General features: G+C 43.1%; 1 protein-coding gene and 1 long non-coding RNA gene across 9 annotated transcripts in view; one reads left to right on the forward strand and one right to left on the reverse strand.

The window, feature by feature from the left end:
* Positions 1-688: 688 nt before the first annotated feature.
* On the reverse strand, positions 689-12371 carry LOC129783182 (uncharacterized). Its single transcript, XR_008745154.1, has 2 exons — positions 10066-12371; positions 689-6057 (listed from the first exon to the last, which is right to left on the reverse strand). It is a non-coding gene; the product is annotated as an uncharacterized LOC129783182 (long non-coding RNA).
* A 5165-nt stretch (positions 12372-17536) lies between these two features.
* Positions 17537-22559, forward strand: part of LOC129783090 (zinc finger RNA-binding protein) — a 46382-nt gene continuing 41359 nt past the window's right edge. For all 8 annotated transcript variants that reach the window (XM_055792765.1, XM_055792766.1, XM_055792767.1 and 5 more), the window contains exons 1-2: positions 17537-17679; positions 17946-18030. In XM_055792765.1, coding sequence (XP_055648740.1) covers positions 17643-17679; positions 17946-18030 — 122 coding nt within the window. In that variant the 5' untranslated portion in view covers positions 17537-17642. The remainder of the gene's footprint in view (positions 17680-17945; positions 18031-22559) is intronic.

The following is a 22559-nucleotide window of genomic DNA, read 5'->3' on the forward strand; positions in this document are numbered from 1 at the left end:
GCAGCCTTTGCCTTATCGCAATTAACAAGAAAAAAAGGGGGAGATGTGGGAGAGGAGGACGGAGACTGTCTGATCATTACTAATAGGAAGTAAGAAAACAGATGGGTCTTATGAAGGAAAGTAAGAAAGAAAAACATGTTTATCTGGCCAAAAGGTGTTTGCATGTTTATAACCATATATAGCTATGTAATTGCATGAACGGCTTCTGCCCTGAGCCTGGTGGAACATACAGCTGGAATTTGTATCCAGGCTCAGAGATATAAATATGAACTTCTCTGCACAATAAAGCATCTCTGGTTGTGCCACAACCTGAGCCCATGCCTTCATATGCCACACTCATGCTTCTGATCACATGGTAATTATTAACTGCAGTTGTTGAGTCCTCTTGTTACAAATGGTAGAGCTGGTAGGAAACACATTTTGGGGCAGGCAGAATGAGGGACAGCACTTTAAGATAAAGTTTTAGTATTCAGTGCTTAATATTTTAAAAGGGGGAGGAAGAAAGCGGCTGAGCAAGTGAAGGGTACCCTATAATACAGACACTAATGTTATTAAAGTGTCAGGAAAGAAAGTGTAAGGGAGCGGGGGGTTGACCTTGGCTGGATGCCAGGTGCCCAACAAGTTAAGTTGCTCTATCACTCCCCTCCTCAGCAGAACGACGGTGGAAAAAATAGGATGAAAAAAACCCTTCTGGGTCAAGTTAAAGGCAGTTTAATTAAGCAATAGCAAAAGTCATGCATATGGAAGCAAAGGAAAACAAAAGATGTCTTGGGTGACCCCTTCTTAACAGCTGGCTTCCCTCTCAGTTCACGTACATGGGCTTCCTGCTTAAGGGTGGGTTCACCATCCCACTCCCTCATGTCCTCCCCCTGGTCATGCAGGCAGAACCACAGTGCACCACGTGGCATGCACCTGGGGCTCCCTTTCCCTCTGACTGGAGCAGAAGAGGACTGATTTCTTGGGACGCCCTTGACAGCCAAGGTGCTGGCCCATAGGAATAAGGGAGTACAGAGGTTTTCTTCAAAGTTTTGGAGCCAAGAAGATACTTTCTCCATAGTTGGTGTATCCATATCCAGGAAATACATCGCTGCCAGGCTGATAGAATATGATGCTGGGGTGCTTTGAATCACCTTCCTCCACATGGCCCATGTGCACAGAACATCCTCTGGATCTTTGGAGACCTCACCATTGTCTAGATCATTGTAGATGACTTCCAGTACCACTCAGGTACTGGATGCCTTCATCTGCAGTAGTCCACTTTCCTGGGGAGTTCACAAGATCTTCCTTGAATGGATATCTTGCCCTCACACTTGAGAGGAGCCACCTCCAGAGACTGCAGATTGCTGCCTCTTTTCCAATTCCTCTCTCAATTCCCCAGTTGCTAGCAAGGGATCCCAGCTATTGGGCTTCCTTGCCTTCCAGTTGCTGACTGTCAGCCCTGTTATCCCAGCATCAGAGCAGCCAGGCAGCAATCTGCTCACCTGGCTGGCGGCTGTAATCTTTCTGCATATCTCGAAGTTCTGATGAGGTCAAGGACCGGGTAGTTTCTGGCTCATGTCTAAATTGTCTCACTTCTTCCCCCAATTTCTTTGTCGAAGGACCAGCCTCTTGATCCAAACTTTAGTCTTCTTCCTCCTCCCTTACTAATTGATGATATGGCCCCATTGTTCTTCTTGTCCACCCTTTCTTTTTCACTACTGGGGCAATCACTCTAGTTGTTGGTGTCTGTGTCCCTGTCTCAACCATAGCGTCCTCAGATGCTGTTTGGGTCCTTGCTTCAACCACAGTCCTCTGAAAGTATAGAGTATGGAGACAGTGGGTTGTTTGACATAGATAATATGCAGCTGTGACCTTGCCTTGTCAATGTGCAGCTGTGATCCTGCAGCAAAGAAGTAAGTAACTTTGAGGGCATATGAGAAGAAACCCAGAGGGAACAGAAACAAAGGAGGAATGTGATCTCGCTTCTAGAAGATAAGGAGACAGCGTGAACAGCAGAGCCTATAGTGAACAGCGGCTGGGTGTGTGGACAATAGAGTTTGACCAATAATAAAGCTTTTAGTGGTGCGTGTAGAGTATAAACTTATAAAAGCTGTAACTAACTAACGATAAAGGTCTTTGCTTCAACATCCTTGCAAAGTCTGTGCCTCAATCGCCACATGAAAGTACTGAACTGTGGCTCAATAGGCACAGGTCAGGCCCCAGTACAGTGCTAGAAGCTGTTGGTTTTCATTGGGGTAGGCAATGAGAGGTGATAACCATCATAGAAATCTGCCCAAAGCCTTCCACACACGCAGCCACCCAGGGACGGGCTGCCTCAGGGCACATTTCAGTATTGCCTTACCCAAAAGTTGTTTTCTCCTACATCAGGAGGAGACCAAATTCCACAAAACCTATAATATGCCAACAGTTTAATTAGCAGTATTAAACAGCTCACATAAGGGTGAACAAGGACCTTGGGAGCCTGCATAACAAAACTATGCACATCAGTCCTGGGCAGGGAGAGGGAGATGTATTCCCTCATCTTCTCCACACAATAGCTTCCCCCAGCACAGCAAAGCCATCAATGCCAGGGCAAAGTACATACCCATTATTTCTATTAACATCTTCCCAAGCTTAGCAAAACAGAGATAAGCAGTTCAGCAAACAAACTTTGTGACCCACTGTAAGAGACTGGGTTGGTGAGACCCACCATCACCACAGCAGATGTGTTTTCTCAACATTGCTATGGTAGGAAACTCATGCCATCACCACAGTGAATGATCTATCTATACATTGTTAAGGCAGGAAGATAACACCACTGCCACAGAAGAGATTTAAGGCGGGAAGATAACACCACTGCCACCGCAGAGATTTATCTATACGTTGTTAAAGGAGGAGACCGACGGAGCAATGGGGGAGGCTGATCCTGCAAAACTTAACCAAACCCCTGTGCATGGACCCAGACCTGGGGTCAGGGGGATCAAGGTGCCTGGAGGCCCCTGACAACCATGTTGGGCACGTACACGATTACCGAGTGGAAGGTGTGGTTAAGCAGAACAGCTTGTAACAACTCTATAAAAAAAAAGGAACCAACTAACATCGGATGGAATGTTCCCCCACTGGACTTGGAAATGAATCGGACTGTCGGGACACCACAGCTCCAGGGTGGTAGCTATTGCTGTGAACTCTTTCATTCTTTCCTTCTTTCTTTCCTTCCTTTCTCTCTTTATCTCTCACTCTCTCCCTTTGCATTTGCAGATGTATTGTTGGGTAAATAAAGTTCCTTGGCTCTTGACTCCATTTTGAGTCTTAATTCTGTTCCCAAGAATACAAACAGAACCATGCTCCGGTCTCAGACTGGCATGCGATACCCACACAGGAGCTTGCCACTTAATAACTACTATAGCTATAGCATATTTAATATAAAACTGCTGTTGTCTTGCCCCACATTGGGCGCCAAAAAAGACTGTTGTCAGTTGACCTTGACTGGATGACAGGTGCCTGCCAAGCCACTCTATCACTCCCCTTCTCAGCAGAACAGGCAGGGGAGAAAATAAGATGAAAATAATCCTTGTGGGTCAAGATAAAGGCAGTTGAATTAAACAATAGCAAAAGTCATGTATGCGGAAGCAAAGGAAAACAAAAGATGTCATTCTCTGCTTCCCATCAGCAGGTGATGTTTGGCCACTTCCCAGAAAGCAGGGCTTCAATGTGTGTAGCAGTTGCTCTGGAAGAGAAACATTGTAAATAATGAATGCCCCCACCCTCCTCCTCCTTTCTCTTAGCTTTTGTATCTGAGCAGACATCATATGGTATGCAATATCCCTTTGGTCAAGTTGGGTCAACTGTCCTGGCTATATCACCTCCAAAGATCTTGCCCACCCACAGCATACTGGGAGGGGGGGGGGGGGGATTTTTGAAAGAGAGACGAAGAGGGTCCCCCGTGGAGAGTCAGCCAAGTCACGACAATCACACCGATATGGCTACATGCCGTGCTCACTTTATTAAACAAACAGGTCATATTTATAACTTAAACCGACCGCTCACACAACTTTACACACAGGTGATTAGATAAAAGTCTCTGGGCCACGTGGGGGTCCGTGTCGCTGATCGGTGGGCATGCTGCAGGTGCCTGATCAGAGTGTGCTGATGAGAGTGTGCTGATTTCGCAGTTCCCAGGACTTGCTCTGCACCTGGCTTCTTGTTTGTGCATAGCTTGTTTTCTTTCTCCCACTGCTTGTTCCCAGGACAATTTAAAGCTGCTCTGCAGCTTCAACTAACAGGCCTGGGTTGTCCAACCCGGACAATGGTAACATATGTCCTCGGTCCTTTAAAAATCCCTCTACATATCCACCTTTTTCTTTTTAAACAACCCACGTCTGTTTCACAATAGATGTTAAACCTTTCTTCACACAAGAAAATAAACAGCTAAAAACTAAAAACATTACAACAATGATTATAACAAAGCGTATTCCTTCCATCAATAACGTCCTTAACCAACCTGTTATCCCCAATCCTCTCAACCATTCATCGAAGGGATTATCATCAGCAAGAATATGCTTCATGTTTCCCTGCAGTTATGACAACTTCTTGTGCATCGATATGGAATGATCAGAAAGGTTCACAAAACACATCCCTTCAAAATCCTCACAACCGTGTCCATGTGCTAATAACAAAAAAATCTGTTGCAGCTCTATTTTGTAATGTAGCATGCCTAACACTATCTACATCAAGCAATAACGAACTTAAAATCTGCGATGTAAGATTAAATTATTTCTCTCCCCAACACGCTAACCTTCGCATATTCTTAGCATTTAATGCTGCCATTGCCCCTGGCATAAATATGGAGGCTAGGACATTTACTGTTACAGACTGTAGATTGACTCGGTCATTACATGTTTCATCAAAGGTGCGCAGTGCCCTCCGTGATCTGTGAGATTGTTGAGTCATTTTTAATAAGTCTTTCATATGTGGAGCAAACAAAGTCAAACGCCCTAAATAACATGGTCCACCGACAGGATACAAAGGAATCCCTGGCCACGCTCTGTCCCCACATATCAAAAAGACTCCCGGTGGCAACTGATAACCCCCTCATACAACTATATTGAAACCCCCAGTTTTCAATTCACCCCAAATAGGTGAACCGGTTAGATTTTGAAACCCTGTATAAAACCCCCGTTCACCTTGACATGTTAGCCATAACTGCCACAGGTCACCAAACCAAATTACTCCAGTGCCATTCACGGGCTGAAGTGGTGATGACATGTGGGTACAGTCTGCCATACCAGTTGCAGTTACATTAACATATTCAACAGGTACAACGCTAGCCAATAGGTCTAACTCCTGCAAAGGTAAATGATGTGGCTGATTTAAATTCTCAATAACCGTCTTCTGCCACGCTGCATTACGCATAGAAGGCCAAACATATTGCCCATTTGGACTCATACATGTACCATTCTGATTGGAAGTCAGATCCACTGTTTTAACATTCCAAAAACCATCAACATTTGTTTCATTCTCTTGCAGGGGAATACCAATTAAACAAGTTCTAAAAGGGTTGTCTGCCTGTTGCAGACTTAAACAAAAGTCTGTTACTCCCGTGATATTTGCCCATGTCACCCATATGTTTGTTCTAGGCAAGACGTCAAAAATACTTTGGCCAATGGGTAAAAAATTCATCAAGACCGTAAACCAAGTCCACCACTTAAACATGTTTAGTCCTACAATTTCCACCTTTTTTTTTTTTTTTTTACATTCCACCCCACAAATCTGTGCTCACAGATTCTGATGATGTATACTGTCTCCAATCAGCATGGTATTACACTAGTCGTATGCTTTCTCTTGCTTCATGCCCGGTTACCAATCAAACACATACACTCTTTACTCCATTTACATTTAAGCTTTGGCTTACAGAACCATTTTACCCCACATAGCATACATTGGCACAATACCCACGGGTTACATCCCATACAACATAGACAGTTCATTCTGTCTGCTCGCTCTGAGTCTTCTCTTCCATCTTCTGATCTTGACATACAGGTCGCACAAACTTGCTAGGGACCCATATAGGTCCTTTATCTGTGGAGATACAAAAATAACCTCTACCGATAAATAACACCGGATTAGGTCCTTCCCATACACCTGAAGCCATATTTTTATACAGAACATTCAAACCAGGAACTGTAGTTGTTTGGTTCCCTCGCGCTGTTTGGTGATGTATAACAACAGGTGGTCCCTCTCTATCCTCCATAAGGGAGAGATTAAGGTAAACAACACCTTAGTCAACCGTTTAGTTACATCTATGTCCTGCGATACTTTCTGTCTCTGAAGATAATCCTTCAGGGTACGGTTTGCCCTTTCAACAACTGCTTGCCCCGTTGGGGAGTGAGGAATCCCTTTAACGTGTTTAATTCCCCAAGTTGTCAAAAACCTAGCGACTCGTTGACTACTATAAGCTGGACCATTGTCTGTCTTTATTTCTACAGGTACTCCCATGACAGCAAACCAAGACATTAAGTGTCTCTCCACATGTAATGCCTTTTCACCGGTTTGTGCAGTGGCCCATATAAAATGAGAATAAGTGTCAATTGTGACATGCACATACTTAAGCTTCCCAAAGTCAGGTACATGTGTTACATCCATTTGCCAAACCTGAAGTGCCTTCAGACCTTTTGGGTTAGTGCCCACCCCTAAACCAGGTCCATGATGACTACATTGAGGACAGGAGCGGACAATACCCTTTGCATCTGCTATGGGTATTTGATACTGTTGATGTAAAGACTTTGCATTCTGATGAAACATCTCGTGGCTGTTACGAGCTTCTTCAAAGTTACTTGTTGGAGGAGTTATTGCCGGACAGCTGACTGCTTCATCAGCTCTAGCATTACCTTTGCCCAACCCAGCGGTCCACTGATGACTTCTAATATGCATAATACAAAATTCATGTTTTCTCTGTCGAAGAGTACTACGCAGTCGTATAAACATTTCACCAAGATGTTGGTTCTTTGTCTCTCTCAACAAGGCATCTTCAATACGCTGTACTACACCAACTACATACAACGAGTCTGATACTATGTTTACAGGTGTATTGTTCCAGCTTCCCAATGCCCAAAAAACTGCTTTCAGTTCTGAGGTTTGAAGGTTGTCCCGTGGTTCACCGGTGGTCACGTGTTTCTGCCACTGATTATCGGATTGCCAACCACATGCAGCCTTCTTCATCTTTCGTCCTGCATCTGTAAACACCGTTGGCCCGTCAACTGGTCTTTTTGAGCATAACGGTCTCGCAATCCACTGGTAATGTTCTAACATCTTCCAGAGAGGTCCTTTTGGCCAGTTGTTGTGTAGAAAACACGTATAGCCCATCAAGGCTTCCTGTATGGCTGTTGAATGGATCAGGAGCCATTCATAATCATCACCACGGACTGGAATACTGATACCTGCCGGTTCAGTCCCACCAGTTTCAACAATCCTGTCTCTTCCTTTTCTCAACAAGGCCGCTACTGCTTCAGTGTGGATAACTGGCTAGCTGAAAAGGGTCACATAGACATAGTCCAGCTGGCTGGACAAAAATGCACATCGCTCTCAGCTTATCTGAAGTAAAGCAAAATACACTGTCTTTGGCTGTCCTTGTTACACAATAACAGGAAGATTTTGGTGGGAAAAGAATGTTGCAGGTGGGAACAGAAAACTACAGAAGAGAAACTAGGGGTGGGCTTGGTATTTAGGCAACTAACCAATAATGAGCTTAACTTTTGTAATATGTATGAGCTATTTATAAGAAGGCATAAAAGGTGACTGTAAGAGACAATAAACGAAGTCTGCTGATCACTCATATTGAGTGACTGTGTCTTCCCTCCGTCGCAACACTTCAGGACGACTTAAAATACGATGTCTGGGTTGCAATGGCAAAAACAACCACTCTAAAACGATCGCCGTATTTTCCCCTTTTTCCTTTTGCCATTGCAAAATCAGGGCAAAAGGTGAAGTGGCAACATTACAAACCAAAAAAGATAACGGAAGATTCTCCATTCGGCGGCCACACCAGCCAGTCTGAATCTTGCGGGACACAACTTCTAGGGCAGCCCGCTGTTCTGGTGAACAAGTTCGAGGATGGTTGGCTTCGGTGCCATGCAACCAGGATCGGAACGGTTGCAAATCATCATTAGTGAGTCTCTTTGTGTGTCATCAGGGTGTAAGGGAATCGTAAAAAAGACAGAACAGTCTTTCAAGTCTATCACAACAATTTGCCAAATCTGAGGGATCATCATAAAAGGTGGAAGAGCAGGTTACAACACTCCCATCGCTAAAATCTGATCATTAACCTTCCATAAATCATGTCCCAATTATGTGCATCAAGATTATTAATCAGTACTGGACCAGCTAACGAGCTGGTCACCTGCCAATCACCCTCCAAAGTAGCATCATGAATAACACCAGACCAATGCTGTAGAATTGGATCTTTTCTCGAGTTCAGCATCGGTGGGGCAGTTGGGCTAACTGGAGGAATTAAAGGTATTGAAGTAGTAGGCAGGTTCATTTCAACTCGCTTTTCCACGTTTCTTAATTTATCTATTACCTCCTGTATGGATTTCCCTGTATTGTTATCACAATGTTTCTCCCCGCCTTCCTCCTCAAATTCGTGCGATGATGTTTCAGGAAGAGGAGGATACGACATCGGACGGCGCTTTTGCCCGCCCTGACGAGACCTACGAGCTGTGGGCACCCGCCGTTTCGGCCTTGCTCCACCCACAGCTCCGATTGGTGCAGCAGGACTCGCTGCCCCGCCCTCCTGGGGAGGCTCAGCAGCCTCTTCCGGGTTCGGCTCAGTTACAGCAGACTCCCGAGGAGGAACTTCCGGTTTGTCCGCTGTCTTATCTAAAAGCTCCTGCACTATTGAACACGCAGGGGCGGACATACCCTTCATAGGACGAGTATGCTCAACTCCGAAAAGTGTAGCCAAGAGAGAAGGCTTAGGTGAATCACCCTTCTGCTCCACCGGCTTTTCTACCACATCTCCCCCCAACGCTTCTATGGTTGCCGCCGCTACTTTTTTTTCCGCCTTCATAGTTTCCAGAGTGTTAACTATCGACCGCCACGTAGCTCCTAACGCTTTAGCTTCTTTTCCTTCTTTGCCTCCCTCGATCGTAGTATCCCAGAGGCAATTTCCCACTTCTCTCCATTCCGCTGACGTGCGGAATTAGACTCTATAACTCGAAAGTTATAAAGTAGGTATGTTTATTGCGCGCAGATGCACGGGGGATCGCTCCTCCACAAGCGTGCATACCCGAAGTGACGAACCATCTCACATTTATACAATGAACAAATGAATATTCAATTAACACCTATACATATTCGTTACCTAAACCCCGCTTCGTATGTTAATTAGCTTATCAGTCCGTTTCCTGGAATGTGGTGGTCTTGCAGGTTTGTAGGTGATTCATGTTCTTGTGACCATCCGATCTTCTTCAGGTGATTGTGACCACCCAATCTTTCCAGCAAGGAGACTTAGCACTCCCTCCCTCTAGATAGCATTTGAATGTCTCTCATCTTTTCTTATTCTCTTTTAAATAGCCCCTTTGTTAGAGGAAGAAGGGCAGGCGTCTCCCCTTTGTTAGAGGAAGAGGGGCAGGCGTCTCCCCGTCTCCCCTTTGTTAGAGGAAGAGGGGCAGGCGTCTCCTCAAAACTGTAGTTGTCACCGCACCCATGACTAGTCACCATACCCACATTCCTTAAGCAGACACATACAATCACAATCCATGTCCATTATCCCCATTTCACATTATTTCTCCATATCACCGCAATACTAAACAATAACGCGGGCTCGGGGATCTTATTCTTTTTTCGTGCCCAGCGAACTAAGGTGTCCACTTCTGTCTCTTTAACGCCCTCCCCTCTCCCAAGGAGGATGCCAGTTAACAGCTTAATTGCCGCGTCTAATTCCATTGTGGTCTTCTCAGAGCTCCCCCTCTCACAGAAAGGGTATCAGCGGGGAGCCCCGCCGCACTCGTTGCGGTCTTCCGTAGTGCTTCCCCCCCCGAGAGGAATTTAGCGGAGAGTCCTGCCGCGATTTACTCTACGCGGTTTTACCGCCGGCGGGGGTGCGATCTGCAGCTCTACACCGAACTCTGGACTCCGCTTTTCGCCTTCCAGGTTCCGCCCGCCTCCGACCTCCAGCTCCCTAATCGGACAACGTCCCTTCGGGTCCGATGCACGGAGACTGCCGCATTTAAGCGAATAAATGGGTCCCTGTTGGGGCGCCAGACGAAGAGGGTCCCCCGTGGAGAGTCAGCCAAGTCACGACAATCACACCAATATGGCTACATGCCGTGCTCACTTTATTAAACAAACAGGTCATATTTATAACTTAAACCGGCCGCTCACCCGACTTTGCACACAGGTGATTAGATAAAAGTCTCTGGCCACGTGGGGGTCCGCGTCGCTGATCGGTGAGCATGCTGCAAGTGTCTTATCAGAGTGTGCCGATGAGAGTGTGCTGATTTCGCGGTTCCCAGGACTTGCTCTGCACCTGGCTTCTTGTTTGTGCACAGCTTGTTTTCCTTCTCCCACTGCTTGTTCCCAGGACAATTTAAAGCTGCTCTGCAGCTTCAACTAACAGGCCTGGGTTGTCCAACCCCGAAAATGGTAACATATGTCCTCGGTTTTTTAGAAATCCCTCTACAGAGAGCCTTGATGCTGTGCGAGCACTGTTCAACAGTAGCCAAAACACTGGTGTGTTATTACCACCTTTATAGTTTCCAATAGAAAGCACAGCACTATGAGGGCTGCTATGGGGCTCAGCCAGACCCAATACAAAGGATATTGCTAGGAAGTATTTTTGCTTGTGTACTGCAACTGGTTCATTTACCGTGTGCATATGATGCAAAATTTGAGTTTGCATTAACACTTGTGAGACTTTGTATTAGGATTGAGTGCTGGGACATCGAGTTTTATTGTTTTTCTTTTTTTTTTTCTGTTGAAATGTGGTATTATAAACACTGATAACTTTCATTTATGATTTAATAGATTATTTCATTAATCTTCTGTTGATACCATATCACTGCTCAACGTTTGAATCCTGTTGTTAAAAGATAACACTTTTTTGCTTTAATCACTTAAAACCTTGGTGAAAACATCTGGTCTTTGTTTTCACTGCTTAAAAAAATGTAATTTCCCTTTAAAATAAGGTTGATAAACTGATGTCTCTGTGTAGCTATGTGAAATAATTCCCAGGTGCGAAGATAGCATTGGACTTATAGTGTTTTTTAAAAACTCCTATTTAGGGTTTTTACAAAGAAAGCAGTAGGTATTAAATTACCTTTTCAAGAAATAAGTGCAGCTTTTGTTAAAATGTTCTGTACTTAGTGTAGGAAAGCTTTAATCTTCTGCTGCATCTGTCTGCCCTCTGGTGGTCACACAAAGGCCAGCTGAGAGTGTTTTTTAAACAAACTGGAAGGTTGCCTCTAAGTAATCTTACCTACATCTGCTAAAAAAAAAAAAAAGAGTCTAGGTTTGTTCAGTTTTATTGGTTTACAGAGAAGGTACAAAAGATTTAGAGTTTTCCTCGTGTTTCAACTACAGCCTTGAAGTCCTGTGGTAGCAGCTGAGATGCGCATCTTGGAAATTAAACTAGTAGGATTGATGACACTGCACATTATATGGTGCTTTCTTCTTCTCACCATATTTTGGAGATTTCCTTTCATACAGATGAGATGAAGGTCAAAGATTTGTTTTTCTGAATGATAGTTTGCTGGTTTTGTCTGTGATAATTTTTAGATGCATTGAACTTTGCACAAATAGAGTAGCTGTACTACTTAATCACAAATTAAAGTTTTGCATTCCAGTGTATGTTTTCATTCTGGAAATTATTGGCTATTCTTCTCTAATCTTAATAGGAACAGAGATTAAGAAGGTTTTTTCCTATTTAAAAAAAAATAATCTTTTGAATATTTCACTAAAGCTTTTCTGCCTTTCTCTCTCTCTGCCACATGATTTTTACTTTATCACTCTATTTATTTTCCTTCCAGTTATGGGTACAGAAATGGGTAAAGTTCAAAATGCCCTAAAGGATCTAATCTGAATTTATTATGGTTTCATTTTGAAGCAAATATGTTGCATGTCTTACAGAGATGCAATCTTGTTTTATAACCTGTTGGGGTCTGCAGACAAGTTAGTTGACTTCAAAGACTTAGCCGTGTACCTTTAAGACAGCCACAAATTGTCAGGTATGTAAACAGGATGTGAAGAATCGGAACTTAGAACCGCAGCATACGGGCACCCACAGCAACAGCAAATAGCAAGCAAGAAGAAGGACACAAAAACCTATCAGGGTCTGACACCTGTACTGTCTAAGATATAAAAATAGTTTGTATAAACAATAAAGGCCATTTTGTCCGAACCCAGCCACGCAGGCATAGTGGTTTCTTTTAAGTCCGCCTTGACTTGCGTCACCACAATAACCCACTGAGGTTTTCTAAGTATAGACTATGAATCTGATCCTGCAAGCTAGTAGTAATGTAAATAGATGTTATGTAACAGTTCACAAAGTCACCAGGCAGCATCAGGTTCTTATTAGGAAAATGCTGAGGGAAAGACTTGCATAATACCACTGTTTGGTTTTGGTTTTTTCCCAAGAAAATGGGAAAACTTAGTATTTTTTTGTCATACTTCGTAAGTGTGACTTCTCATAAAGTATGTTGCAATCTTTTTAAAGTGATATATGCACTGAAGATTCAATATGCAAAATTCAACTGGAAAAGTAATCTGAAAGTTCTGTTGAAATTGCAGCCTAATCGGGCTGCCAAACAGGAGCTTATGCACAGACATATGCAGGGCTGAAATCACAAGATATAAAGTGGAGTATTTTAATTAGAATGACTAGAAATTACTTGGATGAAAGAAGGTATGAAAACTAAGACAGAAGTCTGTATTGTGAAAAAGAAAGGTGGGTTTTTTTCTTCAGCTTTTGGAGCCAAAGATTGAAAAGAGTGTAAATATTCCGAATTTACCTCATCAATCCAGAAAGAATAGGCAATTGCAGACCTACCCACTTGTAAAATATAACTTTAGCGGTACAGCATTAAAAGGTATGTTAATGTCCGTGTGTGTATATAGATGCTTATTTTTTTACTGAAGTGTGTATTGAATATATATGTTTATCAGTATATAGGAAGGTTTATAACTGAAAAAACTTGAAAGAATGGAACAAAGAAAACTTCCATTTCCTGTTTGTCCAAGTACTGTGATCCGGTGGTCCAATTGTGAACAATTTTTCATAAAAACAAGGAGAGGGGAGTATAGGTATCTCTCATTTTTGTATCCCAAGTGCACTGAGGTTCTTGTGGCAGAGGTTCTTTCAGTTCTGCTATAGAAGATTTGTGTAGAACCCTTTCCTGAAATACTCTTGTATATAGGTTCAGGATTAGGGCTTTTGTTTTTCTAAGTAATAGCAATTAAATGTCTTCACCCAATAGCTGCTTTCTTCACATAAAAGCACTCTGACTGAAAGTGCACCACAGAAGTTGGAAACTTATTATTTTTCCCATGCAGGATCCTTTTCCTATTGTGCTTGATTAGGATAATATTAAGTTCCTATGCAAAGCTAATAATAATGACCAATAAATTATGTTCAGTGAATTGGCAAGGATGTTTGGCATCTTAAGCTGCTATGCTTCATATGCAGCTGTGTGATGGGTTTGACTTGGGCTGGAAGCTAGGTGCCCACCAAGCTGCTCTATCACTCCCCCTCCTCAACTGGACAGGGGAGAGAAAATATGACAAAAGGCTCATGGGTTGAGATAAGGACAAGGAGTTCACTAAGCATTTACCATTACAGGCAAAACAGACTCAACTTGGGGAAATTAATTGAATTTATTACCAATTAACAACAGACTAGGGCAATGAGAAATAAGAACAAATCTAAAACCACCTTCCCCCTACCCCTCCCTTCTTTCTGGGCTCAACTTCACTCCTGAATTTTCTACCTCCCCCCCCACCAAGCAGCACAGGGGGATGGGGAATGGGGGTTGTGGTCAGTTCATCCCTCATTGTCTCTGCTGCTCCTTCCTCCTCACAGTCTTCCCCTGCTCTAGTGTGGGGTCTCTCCCACAGGAGACAGTTCTCCACAAACTGCTCCAGCATGGGTCCTTCCCACAGGCTGCAGTTCTTCACAAACTGCTCCAATGTGGGACCCCCACAAGGTCACAGGTTCTTCAGGTGCATCTGCCTGCTCTGGCATGGGATCCTCCACAGGCTGCAGGTGGATATCTGCTCCACCATGGACCTCCGTGAGCTGCAGGGGGACAATCTGCCTCACCATGGTCTTCACCATGAGCTGCAGGGGAATCTCTGCTCTGGTGCCTGGAGCACCTCCTCCCCCTCCTTCTTCACTGACCTTGGTGTCTGCAGAGTTGTTTCTCTCACCCAGCTGCTGTTGCACAGCAGTTTTCCTCCCTTCTTAAATATGTTATCACAGAGGCCCTACCACTGTTGCTGATTGGCTTGGCCTTGGCCAGCAGTGGGTCCATCTTGGAGCTGACTGACACTGGCTCTATCGGACATGGGCAAAGCTTCTGGCATCTTCTCATAGAAGCCACCCCTGCAGCCCCACCCCACCGAAACCTTGTCATGTAAACCCAATACAAGCTGCAATAATATAAACTTTAGATGATAAATTACTTTTCTCGTTTGTTTTATGATCAAAAATATTTCTGTTGAAGTTTTACTGCCTAAGATGATTGCTGGTACTGTGGGATAAGGGAAACCTGTGTTTTTGTGAGGACTGTGGGAGATCCCAAGCAGGGATGTTTTGAATAAGTTGGACTTATGGAAAAGAAATACTTCTAAAATGATCACTTTATTCCAGAAGCGAGTGTTTTAGGAGTCTCGATTAGTTTAGATCAGGGGTCCTCAAACTTTTTAAACAGGGGGCTGGCACGCAGATTAAGTGGCAGGAAGTCATCTGTGTCTGCTTGGTTTCCCCCCCCCCCCCCCCCCCCCCCCCAAACCCCGGTGTGTGGGGGGGTCTTTAAATACCGCGGGCCGGATTGAGGACCCTGGGGGGCTGTATCTGGCCTGTGGGCTGTAGTTTGAGGACCCCTGGTTTAGATGATTAGAGAAGTGTATATCATAGTGAGGACAAAGTACACAAATGAGATGCAAGTATTTAAGGATTTAAGTTTTGCTTTGTTCAGAGCTTTGAGAAGCATCTGCTTCTCAGAGGGAAAGTGGAACAGGGTTATGGGGAACAGATACAAAATCAGTCACTTTGAACGGGAGGTTACTGCACTGACTGTAATGTACTGCCCAACAGTTTTTAGGAACAATCTGATGGACTGTTGGTTCCTAGAAACTTCAGATAAATGGGCCCTGTACAGGTGAGTATTTACCTCACATATACAATAAGCACATGGGAACTATTGCACAATTTATTTGTGTATGTGTGTCAGCTGTGGTGCTTTAGGGACAAGTCAGATGATGTGCAGATGGCTGGATGACAGCTATGTTGCTCTTCACGTGTGGGGTTGTGGCGGTGCACCCTGGGGCCCAGGTGAATCTAAAACTTGTTGCAAGGTTAGACAAGTCCTAGGTCTTGCTGTGAACTCTGCATGTGTGCACTAGCTGCAGGTGCTGCCTTCTAGTTCCATGGCTTTGTAAGAGTGCTAACTAGGTACCTGCTGCATATGTCAATCTTCAGCTGACAATGTGCTTGTTTGGGTGTTTTGCTGACTGACTGGATACCAAGCAAAAATGATTTCCAAATCAAATGTAAGAATAAATGCAGTTTATTATGTTATAATACAATAAAGGAAAATAGCATGCAATATGATAAAAGGAAACAGTAATAGTTATTATGCAAAATATGATAGAAGAGCAATAGGAGCAAAGCATCAAATCATTACTGCAAAGCATTACAGAGACTAAGAAAAGGATACATCACCAATTACCACCTTAACATCATCCAGGCCCACACTTTGGCTGGGAAGCCCCGTTGCAGCTGGTGCCAGGAGTCTCTCAGCAACTGGGAAATCCCTATGCAATGTGTCCACCCGTAGGTGAGGCTTCTGGCCCAGTCCCAGGGTTTGCCCACTTTTATACTCAGTGAAAAACAAAAACAGTTTACATACCTAGTGTATGCAAACTTTTAAGTTTAGGCTAAGTGCAGGTGTGCACTGTCTCATGATTCGTAAGGTTCACACATGCCCAGGACATTGGCCAGATGCCCAAGCGTGGTAGAGTTACCGTCATGACACAGCTGCACACAATATTTATTGTCTGGATGTTCCTGCTCATATCTTGCTTGTTCGGGAGGCTCAAGACAAACACCACCTGCTCATTAAAGTTGTCCTTGAGCTCCCTGAGCTCCCTGTCCAAGTTAAGCGATTCCTAATTAAAGACAAAGGCTTTTTCATAAGTAGTAAGCAATTTAATAAATTTCACCACAGCGGGAAAGTGGGTAAATACTGACATGTGCAGTACATGCATAGGGACAAACACCAGTATATGGCAAGGGTGGTGGTGACCCGTTTCTCCTAGATTTCTGTTACTTGAGCTACCTACTTTGGTGTGTTGTGCCTTTGCAGGCAAGAATGAAAATCCGACCCTATCCTTGCAATGAGTTCACAGGTACAGGTGTGATGTGACTGTGTTATCAAATTTTGTAACCAGAACATATAAACTAACTAACAAAAACTATATGGACATATGGTTTTGTTTAACATTTTGCACATATTCTTGAAGAAACAGAATGCACACATTATTTCAACTCAGGGTGTCCCATGCAAAGAACTATCAAGGATGATTAACTCAAGTAATTGCTGCTGAGGACAAGGCGACTTTGAAGAACAATTACATTCTGGAAAGTTGGTAACACAAGTCTCTTGCAATCAAGATATATCTGATACTTGTTGGACAAATAGCCAGATGTGTCTTTAAGCAAACTACCTTCATTATAATACTAAAAATCACTCCCCTTACACCAGGTACCCTGGCCTACAAAGACCCTTCCTCAATGAGCATGCAGTTAGCCAATAAGATTGTGTAACCATTATGTAGATTACCATCCAGTCAGTGTTAGAGGGTTGGAAGTTAAAAAATTAATATTCATGAAATCATGTATAAATCTGTTTGTGGAAACAACCAAGGTGTGCTAGTTCACCTAGCACAACTTTGGGCAACTTTGTATTAAAAGCAATATCTCATGTTTTTATACTTTTTCTTTGACTTAGCACACTGGGTAACGAACTCACTTTTGAAACGCGAACTGTAGATGCAGAACACGGAATAATGGAGGGAGGAAAGGGGCAGGCGAGTGATACCTGCGACAGTCCTCTAAGAGCAGCTCTCGCGCGCGCCTAGGCCTCAGGGAGGGAGAACTACAGGTCCCAAGAGCCTTTGCACAGTCCGCGCATGCGCATATGAGGATTCGCGCCTCAAGCGTGGTGGCAGCTTCCACGGCAGTAAGCGCAGTATTCTACGGATGGGGGAAGGGTATGTAGTTATGGGCCAGACTACAACTCCCAGTAGCCTCTGAAACGTCTTGCGCGTGCGCACGGGTCCAGCCGCAGTCCATCGTAGTCGCCGGTGGGGGGGGAAGGGAGCGAGCGCAGCGGGGAGGAGTGGGAGAGAGTTGAGAGTTCAGCCGCCATTATCACTGTCAGTTTGGACTCATGATTCCTATATGCCCGGTAGTTTCGTTCACTTATGGTAAGTAACGGCGCTCGGTGTTTATGTGTGTTTGTGCGCGTGGGGGGGGGGGGGGGGGGGGCGGCGGTGAGGAGGAGGGGATGCGGCCTGCGCGTGGAGCGGATGAACGGGGGTCCTGAGGCGCCATATCTGACCTGGCGCTCGCGCGCTTTCTGTCTCTTGTCTGTCTGTTGTTGTTTCCACCACCACCACCACCCCCCGTCGGGTCTCCTGTCATGGCCCCGATCACCGCCGCTGCCGCCGCCTCTTGGTTATCGTCGCCACAGTGCCCAGCCGGCTGGGAGAAGATGCCAAAATGGCCACCGGCAACTACTTTGGTTTCACCCATAGTGGGGCTGCTGCCCAGTATAGGTAAACACCGCGACCCCTCCCGCCCCTCCTCTCCCTCTGTCTGGGCCCGGAACCACCCCTCCCCTCTTCGCCTTCGGCCCCGCGTCCCTGACCGGGATCTCCCCGCCCCCTCGGGGTGAATGCTCGGGACTGCTCCCACCCCCCGCCCCGTGTGTGGGGTCTCTCCTGCGCCCCGCTCCTCCGGAGTGGTTGTGTTTGGGACACTTCTGCTGGTCTGCCCTGCCCGCGGGTATGTTTCCTTATCTTCTTGGTAAGGGCCTCCCTGTATCCCTAGTGGTGGGGAGGTGGAGCCGGGCACTACGGAGGAGGAGGAGAATCAGCGGCAGCATCAGGTCCCAAGGCCCTTAAATTAAAATGGCCACTTGCAGTCAACAACACCAGCGAATTACTATCTGCTGCTCCTGGGCCCTTCATCTTCAGCGAAGATGGGGCTTGCTCCCCAAGTCTTTACCCCCCCTGCGTCAGCGTGGGAGAATGGAATTTTTTAACATAGGTTAAAATTACACCAACCCGACCTACGGGAGACTGGATGGATAAGGGAAGAGCTGAAGCACCAGAAAATACAGGCGACTGTCTCATTCCACTGAAGCAATGTTATAAGTAATGTGTCTCAGAAAGTAGAGAAGGCACTTTCAGGGCCACACACCTTTTAAAAAGATTTCCTACTTGGATATCTAAGACCAGGAGCAAGTCTTATAGTGGAGCTCAGGGACTTGTAACTGTACATCTTGTATAGACATACTGCCTTAAACCTTTGTATCTTTGTACTCTTTGTGCATCCAAATTGTGTATCAGTGTGTTTAAAAAGTAATTGTTAGCATCTGTTATCTCACTTTTTCTGAAATCAAATTATTAATTTGGCAAAACCCAGATACAGTCAGGGAACATCTTCACATTTTTGGGTTTTATTGGAGTAGCACCTTGAAGTCCACATTTTAATCTAAATTATTTGTTTCATAAATCTGTAATAAAGACTTTCCTTGACTCCTAAGTCTTGGTTAATGGGAAAAACAGAAGAATAAAGAAAATATCTGAGGGGTTATTAACAAATGAATGCAGATGTGTGCTACTGTTAACTAGCTAATAAAAAAATGCATACCTGACAGTTTCAGGAATATATAGTTTCATGGGGGTCTTGGAATGACTCCCAATCTATTCTTTCTATCTGTTCTTTCCTGGAAATGGACATAAAGTGCATAAATTTTCATTTACTCTAATGTATAACAGTTAAAGGAGAGAATTAAACTTCACCTGTCATCTTGTTCTTTTAAGATTAGGTGCTCACAGTATGTTTATGTTTTACTTGACAGTTATAGTGAAATTTGAAACTGGTTCATCATGGGGTATGAAGGAGTTTCTAAATAGCATAGAGGATTTTTTTTTTTTTTAAGTAAATAAACAGTCTTTAAGTGAAAAATAAACTGAGATCTGTACATCTGCAATTTTGAAGTGGAGACTAATTTTTAAAAATTATTCCTTTTATTGTGGAACTGAGGTGATCTGTAGGCTTAAGAAACTGAACAACTCATTTGAAATTTCCTTTTGAATTGCAATATAAAAACGTATAATTGGAATAAATTTCAAGTTCAAAACTGTTTCAGTAGTTAATCCTAAATGTGTTCTTGAGAAAATGGAAAAACAGATTGAAAGGCACTTTTTTTTCCTTTGCTGTCATAAGCGCAAGATACTATTCTATTTGCGTATCAGTAAAAGACTGCATCCTGTAAATGGTTTGTATATTTGCTGCATCTGAAAGTGAAGAGACAAAGTAATTGGTGTCGAAGCAGTCCTTTCACAAGAATTAATTTAATAAGTTGAGCAGAAAACACAGGAGTCTCTTAAAATGTCTAAAAGGGAGCTTACCTTCATGGAGCAGATTTGGCAGGTCCTTAGTAGCTTGTTTACGGAGTGCTACAAAATGTATATTCCACTCCAGTATATTTGCAAAAGAGATGGTGGTGGCAGGGTATATATAATAAAAGATTTATTATTGCAACAAGTCCTCTAAGATTGTTACCAGTATTCAAAGTAACAGTTCATAGAACAAAAAAAAATCCTATGTCGTTAGAAACTAGGATAATAGAGAATACGAATGGATGTTTATCTGCATAGTTAATATGTGAGTGAGTCTCATAAATCTACAACAACAACAAAAAAATTATGGCCACAGGACTAATCCATGGATTTTAAAAGAGTTACTCAAAATAGCAAGTTGTTTTAGGAGGGCAAATCAGACACTTGAAACTGAAGACCTTAGGTTTTTGATGTATGCCATTTAGAAGTCCTAGTGCTGTAGTTTTTATAGCAAGTAACAGAAACTTTCATAATAAAAAACATTAGTCAAATTTTTTTTGGTTCTCTCTTGACAAAAAGGCTGTTAAAAATTCTGATGCACTGGGAGGACTTTAGGCTCCAACTGTAAAGGAATCTGTCAGTACTCCCTAATGATAACATATAGAATGCTGTCAATTTCAGCACTTCAGCTAAGTGCAAAAAATCTGTGCACTTCTTTTTAGGATATAAGCCTTTCTTGGAATATCTCAAAGTATGAAACTGTTAAATCTTTAGCTGGAGTCATGCAGAAATAAAACCCCAAAACAACTTTGCATCAGAAAGAAGAGAGTCTAGTTTCTGATAGATAATTTCAAAGGAGAAAAATCTGCTATACTAACTAAATATTTGAAAGGTGCTTGTAGTAAAGGTTTCCTGTATTTAAATCTAGACTTGTAGACCAGTATAAACCCTGTTGGAATTCCAGTTTCTCAAAATGACAATATTCTAATTTGCATTAGTAGTAGTGAAGGGACAATGTATTAGAACTATTGGGTTCAAGGAAATAGCTCCTTAAAATCAACAATTGAAAAGATGATGCTATTATTGGCATAGAAATCACTGTGTCTTCCTGTGATTCTAGTTTATGTGTGGCTATGGTGCATAATTTAAATACTCCCTCATCCTTCACATGAAGGATAAATTAAAATTTGTCCAAGTAATATAGTTTTAATACTAAATACTGATATTTGAAGCAGTTAGAAAGGCCAGATTGGTAGCTGCTCAGATGTTAGATCTTGAATTAATAAGTAGTGTGTGCAGGAGTTGATAATGTATTTACTGTTGTAACAGCATAAGCAGTATAGTTCCCTGAATTGACCAGATAAGAAGGGGAATAGATGTCTGTTTTTATTGGTTCATAAATATTAGTTTTCATAAAATACACCTAAAATCTTAACTTGTTTCATATTTAATCAAAGGTAGCAAGAGTTAAGTGCTTTTTAAACCCGTAAATAATGGATTAGAAGCATTCTTGTTCCTTTCAGTGTTGTCACTGCATAAAATTTCCTGCTGCTCCACTCATTCAAAATTCTTTGTGCACTACCTGGTAATAACATCATGACTTAATGAGAGAAGCATTAAATTATGCAAATAACGATACAGGAAATTTCTCTGAATGTTGCAATACTTTTGTACTTTCTGCTAGTGGTGGTATTGGGTCCTAAGGTTATAAACCTGTGTGCAATGCAAACCTCATGTTACTTAGTTAACTGTATTAGTCGATCTATTTAGGAGCCTGAAATAAATGTGGAATTTGGTGTTACTAGTCTTCTAATGTGTGTGTGCGCATGTGCGCTCTGTAGGGCACCTGAACCACTGTGCGTGTATTCAGTTTGAAATGAGCAACTTAATATGTGTAAAAAATATTAGCATTCTTGATTCAGTGCTGGAGAAGAGGCATATAGTTATGCTTTTATTTTAAAGTTGGCTGACTGAAATGTGGGGATGCTGATGGAGAGATGGGGATGTTGAGAAATGTTTGGATGGAGAAGTGTGTGCAAATGTGGTGGTCTTAATTAACTTTGTGTTAAGGTTTTGGTTTCTGTTAAGAAGATAAAGAATCTTTGAGTGTCTGAGTTTCATCTTAGTGATGTTCACATTGTGTCCCTGCTCTAATGAGGTAGGTCACAGACAGGAGATTCTTGGGTAGTTAGGAGTGATTTGTTAACTTTGAATTGCTATCAAATAGCATGAATATTACTGAGGTGAGCCTTCACAGACAAAGGCAATTGTAGTAGTTAGGGTCCAGAGCCAATCACAGTGCCTGTGAGTTCTAGGCAGCCATATGGAAGTGAATTCTTGCAACTATAGCTAGTTAGGCATTCAAGTACAATGCACAATTTTATGGGATATTTGAGACTGGTGCAGAACAGCAAAGGAAGGTGAAGTGCTGTGGATGGATAAGTTGGCTATTGAGAATTGTTTGGGGGTGGAGTGTTTTTTCACATTTGCTAGTACTTGTAATTAACTTCTGTCTTCTGTGTCTGCCCCAGTTACCTCTTCTTCAACTAGATACTGGTTACAAAAGTATTCAGTCTTTCAGAGATGTTAAGGCTATAATCCACACAGGCCTACTAGCCCAAGCTTAAAGTATTACTAAACATAATTTGGACTTGTACTGGTGGACAACAGGAAGATAGGGACAATAATAGTGAGTAGGACTTCAGGCTTATTCTGAACTGAAAATGTGCCACTAG

Source organism: Falco peregrinus, chromosome W (assembly GCF_023634155.1).
Source record: "Falco peregrinus isolate bFalPer1 chromosome W, bFalPer1.pri, whole genome shotgun sequence".
NCBI classification, from domain to species: domain Eukaryota; kingdom Metazoa; phylum Chordata; class Aves; order Falconiformes; family Falconidae; genus Falco; species Falco peregrinus.